At 40.2% G+C, this 10,508-nt stretch overlaps 1 protein-coding gene across 3 annotated transcripts in view; it reads left to right on the plus strand.

Moving 5' to 3' along the window:
- ryk (receptor like tyrosine kinase) overlaps nt 1-6,290 on the plus strand; it is a 57,325-nt gene extending 51,035 nt beyond the window's left edge. For all 3 annotated transcript variants that reach the window (XM_037770315.1, XM_037770313.1, XM_037770312.1), the window contains 2 exons: nt 2,259-2,395; nt 5,128-6,290. In XM_037770315.1, coding sequence (XP_037626243.1) covers nt 2,259-2,395; nt 5,128-5,239 — 249 coding nt within the window. In that variant the 3' untranslated portion in view covers nt 5,240-6,290. The remainder of the gene's footprint in view (nt 1-2,258; nt 2,396-5,127) is intronic.
- The last annotated feature ends 4,218 nt before the right edge of the window (nt 6,291-10,508 follow it).

Consider the following 10,508-nt stretch of genomic DNA (forward strand, 5'->3'; position numbering starts at 1 on the left):
TTGCAAAAATAATGATTTGATCCATTCTCTGGTACTCACTGTAAAACAACAACCTTTCCTGCCTTTTGAGGGTTTTTAATAACTACAAAGGTTTCAGAGGACACGATACAGAGAGCATGATGCAGGAAATGGCACCAATTGTATCCAAGCCATTCTCGGTCAAGGTGTCAATGGGAAGGGAGGTAGAGTGTTGCACGCCGTGTGTCTCTTCCGTCTTTCCTGTCTCAGGACAGCAGAGTGGGCGCGGCGGAGAGAGTCGGGAAGCTCAACAGATCCTTAGAGATACAGCTCAGGCACCAGCCAGACATACCCCCACCCCTCCGCATTCCTCTTATGGTCACAACGCTTCATAGTAATCACCCCCCCCCACCCTTGCCCTCCCCTACACTTACAGTCACAGAGGCCTGGCATTACCCACCAACTACGATTTAGGGGAAGTCCAGACCGGTACCTGGAACTGCGTAGCATCATAAGAGAGCATCACACATGCCGGTGTTACGCACATAAATGCTCCACATCCTTATGTCAGTGGTTACGCACGTTGGGTACCTACGGGACGGGATGAGAAGGTGACTATTTAGGCCCTTGTTGGGAATGTTGGCAGTGGCGTGGGCACTGATGCAGGAACAGGGTGGATTACTGTACATCACGTATTTCCTCTAAGTAGCCCTCCCATCACTGTGTCCTGTGTCCTCAATCACTCCCTTCACTTCCTTTTAAAGGCTCGGTGTCACCCCATTAGAGGTTAGGACATACTAACACGACAGAAACCTGCTCCTTTCAGGGCTCATATTTAGGGCTGTCAATCGATTAAAATATTTAAACGCAAATAATTGCATGATCGTCCATAGTTGAAGCAGCAGTGGGTAGAAATGAAGCAAATATGATTTTAAAAAAAAGTTATTTTTATAAAACGGTCACTATATCTTGACTGTAATACATGAGACAGGTAATCTGAAAAATATCATTGGCTTCTGTGTCCTCCGGTGCTCCTAACAGCATCTGCAAGATTTCACAGACCGGAGGAAAACAAGCAGTAAGAGCTGATCTGGAGTCTGCCGTCCAGCTGCCGGCTGTTAATCACTTGCAAACTCCGATCAAACATTCAAACTAGGCAGCGCTGATCAAATATGAATCAATATTCTGTTACTGAAATGCCTATTCCTCTCCTCAAATGTTTTCAGAAACATCTTGTAGTGTACTGTTTAGCTGTAAAATGAGAAAGTTTGTGAGCCATATTGAGACCAGTTGAGGAAATACCAAGCAGGAGTACAGCCAACAGAAACGCTCTCTCTCTGAAATGACCTGTGATTGGCCAAAGTCTCCCGTCACAGGCTCGATTTTTCTAAAGCCTGAAAACAGAGCCATGATGAGGTGCAGAGATCTAGTTATCTCTCAGAACACTTGAATTACAATATGCTGAAAGGTTATTATGGAATTTCTTCCCAATGATACCAAAAATATTCTGCCTACTGCAGGTTTAATCACAATTAATCGCACATCTTTTATCTGTTCAAAATGTACCTTAAAGGGAGATTTGTCAAGTATTTAATACTCTTATTAACATGGGAGTGGGCAAATATGCTTGCTTTATGCAAATGTATGTATATACTTATTATTGGAAATCAATTAACAACACAAAACAATGACAAATATTGTCCAGAAACCCTCACAGGTACTGCAGTTAGCATAAAAAATATGCTCAAATCATAACATGGCAAACTGCAGCCCAACAGACAACAACATTAGCTTGACTTCCAAAATACCAAATAACAATACTGTAAGCTCTTTAGTTTATACTGTGACCTTAGATATGGGTTAACAATAAGAGTAACACGAAACGCTTCCTTTCCTTATTTCCTTCTGGGAGGTCAGCGTGAAGGGTCAGCACAACAACACATGCAGGGCGGGCCCCTCGCTGACCCAGCTCCTTGAACCCTCAGTCTTCATAAACATAACGGCCACCCTGCTGTTTACTTCCAGTCTCTTCACAAAAACAATGATTGCAGCAATGATTTATATTCTGTATTAAATGTTTGAGCATAATTTCCTCGCATTGTTCCTGTGGACCAATTTTTGTATTTTAATGCAAGTGGCACCACAGCGTCTCCGCACTCTGAAAGGAAGTGGTGGTTTCTGTTTATCCTGTTTGATGCCAACACATTAAAGACAACAGCTTTGTGTTGATGATTAGAAAATGTTGTAAATGAACGCTCAGTACCGGCCTCAGTGTTAACCACGTGTTGTGTTTTTCCCAGTGGGCCTTCGGAGTGACGTTGTGGGAACTGATGACCCTGGGTCAGACCCCCTACGTCGACATAGACCCCTTCGAGATGTCGGCCTATCTGAAGGATGGGTACAGAATAGCACAACCAATCAACTGTCCAGACGAACTGTACGTTGATTTACAGAGTGCACTCACGCAAATACAAACACATTACAAATACAAATACGTTTTATTTTTCTTGTTAATCGATTGCTGAAAAACAAAGATGTTAAATGGACGAAACAAGCAGGTGGAAGATGTCATCCTGTCCTTTGATAAATTCTGACAAAAAAAATCTTTCACTTTTTGACATTTTTTACTTATAATAACAATCAGAGCCTGTCATGGCAAAAACAAGCACTATTAGTGGACGTAAATGACGAAGCCAGCTTGCCCCAATAGGATTACATTGGAGCCTGTGAGCAGCTGCCGTCTACAGCACTCTCCCTCAGTACTGGACCAATTTCAAAAATAGTTGTCCCTATTAGTCAGTTTGACACAAAAACATGGGAAAATAGGGTCCAGATTGAAAAATACCAAAGTTACCCTTTCAGCAATAAAAGTATAAATTATCTTCTAAAATTTCAACCAAAAAAAAGGAGTCTGAAAACACTGATGGAAAGATTGACCTGCCTCCAAATCATGGAGTTGTTTCTATAATTTATTAAATGTACTAATAAGTAGTCAATCCTCATTTTTGACATGCTTGAACTCTTGCTCATCCTTATCGTTGTCATCAGTATAAAAACAAAATGTAAGTTTGTAGATGTTTGTAGTGAAGCATGTTATTGCAGACTTTCCCCAAATGAAGTGTGCTGACACCTTGTGTGTGTTGTAATATGTGAGCTGAGCCAAATGAAACGTTCAGCAGCCACCAGTGTGGGTGAATGTTAAAGCTTATCAGCAATCCTGCAACTGTCAAGAAGAAGGAGCAGCCAACGCCCAAAGGCACCATTCTCCCACCACAGCATTATTATTCACAGGCTGTGTCCTCAACATCCACATTGCAACGAGGGAGGCTGTCACCTTCTCGCCGCTGGGTAATAACTGGGTTTTTTTCCTGGCTCAGAGCAGGGCTGCAGTGGTGGACCACCAGGCTGGTTTAGTTTGGGATGCACGATTGACTGAAATCACTGAGTTGAAGCTTTGGGTGGTTGTTTATCATTCTGAACACTGACGGCCTTAACTTTACGAAGAAATGATTATCTTTTATTAATATTTATTCACAAATTTAAACAGAAAGGGGACACAATAATGTCTGTATTTAATTTTTTATTGTGTATGCTCCCATTTAGTCATTTATAGGCGTGTCATTTCTTAAAGCTTTACACCCCCACTAGTTTGTCCAGCATAAAATATGTCTGGATGTCTGCTAACTCTCTACAATTAAGTTCTGATAATGTTTTTTTTATCACAAGCTTTACAAGCTGGACAATCTGTATACACAACTGCAGTCCTCACTTTATTTTTCCAACATTCTGTCATGAACCTAGATGTGTTTTTTTAATTCCAACCTTAATTTTGAATTGTATTTAAGCGCTGTCTGTTAATCTTAACAGTGTCATTTCTGAGTTTCAGAGAAGCCAAAGCCATCATATATTCTTTGGGCCTACTTTTTTATTTTATTTTGACAGCTCTAAAATGTTCTTTTGCACCCACCAAAATACCTCTTGTGCTGGAAAAACCCTGAATAGTGTTGATTATCCGCAAAGACTTCAGGGAATAATCACCCGATATCTGTTAAGTAACTGAACATGGTTTCCTTCTCAATACAATGGTGCTGAGGTGACGGCTTCCTTTTCCAAAATATTAGAGGTGGCAAAATAAAACATTTACTTCTTGATTAAGAAGTGATTATATCTCACTCGTTTATATCAGCGTTGTACAGGCAGCTCCTGTTTCAGGACAATCTAAAATGTCCTGTAGGTGTTACAGTAATGTGTGGCATTTAATTACAATACCATGAGTTTACCAGCTCTCGATTTTTGTTGTCTTTAACAAACACAAAACTACGACTGTTTATTAGAGCCATTGTAAGTGGGGGAAAAAAAAAAAATAGCCGGGGTTTGGTGGTAAAATTCAGAGAAACCACACAGAATCTCCAAGATTAATGTCGTAAATTTACCAGAAAAAAAATAGGATATTCTCATAAATTTGCAAGTAAAAACTGCAGCACCAGGGTAACGCCAGCTGCCGTTTGTATTTCGTTGCACCTAAAGTAGTGTTCTTATGGTAAGGATGGCCTCTGAGCGAAGCAAAGGTCCTGAAAGATACATATACACACTTTTTTCCATGTTCTTTCTGTGTGATTTTATGAGCATAACGCTGACAAAGGTACGCATTGTAATTTAACTTTTTCCTCATGTTAGACCCTATTTTGCCAGTGGGTTATCCGATAAATTCTAAAGATTGCAGTTTCTGATGTCCTCTCTGACGGACGGCCTCTGAGCAAAGCGAAGGTCCTGAAAGATACATATACGGCGCGTTTTCTTTCATGTTCTTTCTGTGTTTTTTTATGAACATAAATAATAATATAATTAATATATTTTGCACTCGGCAGCTCACGTTACCGCAGTGTTTGATTGTGATGATTGTGGTGTGATGAGGTTGATCCTACCTTACAAAGTGAAGCGATGTGGTTCCTTGACATAAAAAAAACACTATCTGTGACTTTAATCTCAGAGAATTTCTGAGTTTTTTCTTGGAAATTTACCCCCTCCCACTGGCTCCATAATTTAAATTTTTTAAACCCACAATGGCCCTAATACGCCATCGTACAAACCACCCAACATTACCCTGAAATTGCTTGTGGTCAGACATTTGATTTGACCCATATTGTTCTGCTTCCCTCTGTGTTGCAGGTTTGCAGTGATGGCTTGTTGCTGGGCCCTGGACCCGGAGGAGAGGCCCAAGTTTCAGCAGCTTGTTCAGTGTCTCACAGAGTTCCACGCAGCATTGGGCGCTTACGTGTGAAAACAAGCTTCTTCTTCTTTCTTTTTTTTATTACCAAGAACAGCAACTGTAAAGGCTGGCGGACACTACTCATAAGGAATACATGTATGAAAATGTGCCGTACCAGATGACTTAAGCCTGATGCTTTTATTTTGTACAGTTCTTTTGGAGTTTTTATATAGTTGAATTACCTTTTTACAGCATAGCAACGTAAAAGGATTCTTTGTCGAATATTGTTTCGTATGCTTTGAAATCGTCAAGAGATGGCAACTATGATGCTCTTCCATTGCATTCCCGGACATTTATATATGCCATCGGACAAATTTGTTTAAAGAGCAATTTACACCAGCTGGTTTTAAAGACAGTATTTTCTACAGTTTTGTAACTTAGTGAAGCAGTGTAAATTGTAAATGTGTCGTGGACGAGAGTAAGCACAATGATTTAGGTACCAAAGTAGACTCAAGGGCTTCATTTGTGTATGGAACCATACTCTCTGCTATGGTACGAGAGGCCTTTTGGAAACCCGATTGGAGTTTCTTGAGATGATTTCTTTACGAAAGGTACACTGTTTCCTTTTGGATGACACTAAAAATTGTGCCACAGATGAGTTTTCTTCCTTCGTGGATCAGCCGTATGGACGCCGCAGCTTGTACAACATCAGCACCGCAAAGCTTCACATATGACCTTGATTTTTTTAAACAACATCCCGAGTGAATTTTGGACACTGTTGTTATTTGAATGCCACCACCTTCTTCCTCTTTTGTACATTTTATGTTCCACTATCACAACATCCAAACAGAATCATCATCATTATGTCTTTATTTTATAAGCTTGATTGTTCTGCGTCAGAACACAGCCCTTCACAGGATTTTATGGACTGATTTTTGTGAGTAACTAGAACACTAATAATCACCGGGAACACACAGAAACTGCCTACCAGCTGGGTCTAATCTGATTCTCACACCTTTAACATCTTTGTGAGGTGTCTTTTATGGTCACTGCATGTTGAATTAAGGTTTTAAACTGCTTCCCGATTTCATATCCACAAATTAAATGGGATCTTTTAAATATAGAACGTCTATTTATTTATTTTTTTCACATCAAAAGCATGCGGCGTATCCGTATCGCTCACTTGCTGAACAAACTGCAACACAATAGCTCTTGTCGGTGTTTTGGGGAGAACCCCCGATACCACATTGTTTGTTTTGAACCACGAAAGCCGCAGTGGAAGCAGAGTGTTTTGGTACAAGAATGTTTTTCTGTTTAGCCTGCAAAGCTTTAAACCACAGTGATGCTTTTACTGTTCAAGATAGGAAAAAAAGAGCCAAGTGAGTAAAGCTTCAACTATTAAAGGGGAACACCCCCTAAATTAAGAATTCCAATATGTTATTTCCATGGCTGAGGAAAGTTCAATCAATATTTGTGAACATGAGCTCCTCTCTCTCAAAGCCAGAAACCAGAGAAGTAAGTCTCAAGCTTGTGATGTCATCGGGTATAAAGTGTGGAGCTGCTCCATAGACAATTAATGGGAAACTGATTTCATGGACCCATAGAATGTTTATTTTCCTTTTTATACTCAAACGACCTTTATTCTATTGTAGTGTTGTCAGTTGTGAAACAGAAAATGTACCAATATACTCAGAACATCCCCCCGGGTGCTCTGTGTCATCTCTCCCAATTCATTGTCAATGGAGCAGCTCCACACTTTATACCCGATGACATCACAAGTTTGAGATTTAGTTTTTGGATTTGGGAGACAGTTGTTCATGTTTACTAATATGATTTTGGACTGTCTTAGACTGTAGGAATAATATGTATGAATTTTGAAAATGGCCTTAGTTCCCCTTTAGTACTCAAGTAGCCGTGTTACCAAATAATCGTCCGTGGGAATGAAATGTAAGAACGTTGTTGTGGATTCTTCATTTTCTTAGTTTGTATTCAAGTCACTTTTTGTTTCTCTTCTTTAGCGTTCGGCTGACATTGATGTCTCATGAACTCTGCACTTCTTCATGATGTTGTAATGGAAAGTTATGTAATATCTAATTTGTGCAGAATCTTGAAATCCCCTGCTTTGCAAGTCCTCGACCTGAGATAGTAATTCGTTATATTTGTTGTAGGCAATTGCATCTGCTGTAAAAAGTTGGAGGGAAAATCCACCTTAAAGACACTATTGACCAAAAATGGCAATTTGTTTTGTGTAAACTAAAAGGCAACTTCGGTATTTTTCAACCTGGACCCTATTTTCCCACGTTTTTGTGTCTAAGTGATAATAATAATAACTAATGGTGACAATAATGTCAGAAACTGGTCTAGTATTGAGGGAGAACGCTGTAGACGGCAGTTGCTCACGGGGTGCAGTATGAACCTATCGGGGCAAGCTGGCATCGTCATTTACGTCATGACAGACTCTGATTGTTATTAATTTGTTAAGTGTCTGATATTATGGAAAGAGTCTGGCTCAAGGAGAAGTCTTGTTCTGAAATCTGGCGAGGTGACGTGTTGCCGGTAGAATAGTGGAATACATCCATGGTGGAAACGCGAGTGGCAGCCGGGCAGAGTTTGTTATGTTGGAGTACAGAAAGCGTAGTTTAGTGTTATCTAAAAGATTTTCAATGTCATGGCCGAATATTTAGATGATTCCAACAATGGGAACGAGGCCTTTGACTTCGACGACCACCCGTATTTATTTGAGCCAGGCTTTACGGATATTCAGATTTCACAACGTGCACTTTTAGTTCGTTACATTGAATCACTTGCCCTGTCAGCTGGTTTGGTGGCTGCCAGTAACAGCGTTCTCCCTCAATGCTGGACCAATTTCAAAAAGGTGTGGTCCCCATTAGTCACTTTGACACAAACACATGGGACAAGAGGGTCCATGTTGAAAAATACAAAAAGTTACCCTTTAACACCAGCGATGATCAAAGGCAATATTTTTGTACTCTGTGTGGGCTTAAATGTCAACCTGATATATTTGTTCACTTAGATATTACTCAACTAAATAATGTTTTATGATGTTTCGCTGACAAATTTTCTCAATCTCACTTCCATTTCATGCTTCAATTTTATGATTTTGTTCTTTCTGGTGGTGCAGTGTTCTTCTTAATTCTTCGGATAATCAGCTAAACGTCAGTGATGGGAAGTCACGTAGAGATATTTCCCGCACGGCGGCGTTTGAAGACGACATCCTTTCAAAATACCAGCCGCCGTTGGGTTTTCAGTTCGTCACAGTCAAAGAGCCTGTGTGTCAGTTCTGCAACGCGCTTCGATTTCCTCACCAGCAGCCAGTCATAATAGACAATAATGCAATGCAGCCGCAGGACATGTTGAGTAAATGGAAGTTGTCGTTACCAGACTGTCGTGTCACAATACTGTGAGGTTTACTGAGTTAATCAGACAAGTTTACAGAGTAAAACCCAGAACGTCACCAGGTTTGAGGGGGTTTCTGGGTTTTATTCAATAACCGCATCCACTCTGTAACTCTGTAAATCTTTCTACTTACGCTAGAAACTGGCCCCTGTTCATTCTCGTAGCCACATATACAAGATGGATTTCCTCTTTCAGAGCTTCCAGCCTGGATTCAGCCTAATATGATTCACCTTTGGATCTGCCTTTGTTATTGTTGTTCAATTTCCTCGACATTTTCGTACTGGTGTACGTGTCCTACCAACGATCAACTCTCATATCTGTGTTGCTTAGAAACACGTGCATTCGACCAGTGAGCGGGTCATGAATTATATTGAGGGGGTATTAATCCATCGGCAACACTTTCTGTGGAACCAACACCCTCAAATTTTGTATTATATAAACTTACAAAACATGATGTACAGTGCATTATAAAAGCTGTTATAATGCCTCATAATAGCAGTCATTATTACAAGTATGATTATTATGTAGTTGAGTTTTCTTTCTTGGTAATTTATGACTGTGACTCATGGCTATTGAACGCCTGCGTCGAGTACAATAAGCATTTATAGATATTGTTCAGACATACCGAAGGCCTCAGACAGGCCAATGCTCAAGCCTTTGAGAGGGTGTGTCGAACATTTAGTGGAAACACACGTAGGAGTCTTGTTTATGGAACTGAGAGGAAATACTGGTTCAATCCTGAACAAGCAACACAATCTCTGGTCATTTCATATGTGACGTCTTTGTCGGTTACGATGGTCATTGTGTCAGATAAGGTGATTGAGAGTCATAAATTCTTGATAAATTCTTGTTGTGACTTGGCCAAGAGACATGACAGACTACACGCCGGCCGCCGACCAATCACTGGTCGTCGTGAGTCATCGGAAAGGAAGCTTAATGCTAATAGTGGTAGATAAATAGATAGATGGATAGTAACTTTATTGATCCCCGAGGGAAATTCAAGTTTCCAGCATCACAGTTCCATAGTGCAAAACATGTTTGTAAAAAGGCAGTAAAAAGTTAGTAGTACAAAGTACAAAAAATGTACCAGGAGATGAAGAAAACTGTTAAAACTGAATATAGAGCAGGGTAACAGCTGAGATACGGGATTATTAAAAATGTGAATATAGTGCAAAAAGTGATATAGTGCTGGATAAATATAGGAGATATACAGTAGAGATCAGGCGATTAAGAAATGTCAAATATATTATAATGCGATGGATGAGAACTGAGGTAGAGAATTCTTTTTATTAAGTAGACGAAAGTGCTGAATAAGCTGTACATTATTGGTAGAATACAGTAAAACCAGTCTATAAAGGTGCAGAGTAGAGCTGTTGGTGGTGTGCACAATTAAAATGTAGCTCAGTCTATGAAAGTGCACTGTGTGCATTATTATCTGTCCTCCTTTGTTAAACAGTATATAGCTTATAAAGCCTAGGTTGTCGTCTACTCTGACACACTACACGGGATAAAACTATCAATTGTTGTGCGTGAGATTCATTGTCGTCCCTGTACTGAGCCGTCACCGAACGGCGGCTGTGTCGAGCTATAATCGGGCTGATATTGTGTAATCTATTGTGTACACATTCATCAGGAGCGATAAACACTCACACACATTTGAGGTTCAGTATCTTGCCCAAGGACACTTTGACATGTTGACTGCAGGGGCCAGAGATGGATTAGCGGACGACCTCGCTACCTCCTGAGGTATGTCATACTGTAGTTGTACTTAATATTTTTGGTATCCCTAAAATCGCATGTGACATTATGTCTTCAGCCTAATGGTTTTCATGTTTGTGAATGTAGTGATGTTAATGTGACACCTCTAAAACTTTTTAATTTAGGTTTTAGGATATCATACTTGCAATCCGGGCCGTAGCTGACA

The sequence above is a fragment of the Sebastes umbrosus genome, chromosome 5 (genome assembly GCF_015220745.1).
Source record: "Sebastes umbrosus isolate fSebUmb1 chromosome 5, fSebUmb1.pri, whole genome shotgun sequence".
Classification (NCBI taxonomy): domain Eukaryota; kingdom Metazoa; phylum Chordata; class Actinopteri; order Perciformes; family Sebastidae; genus Sebastes; species Sebastes umbrosus.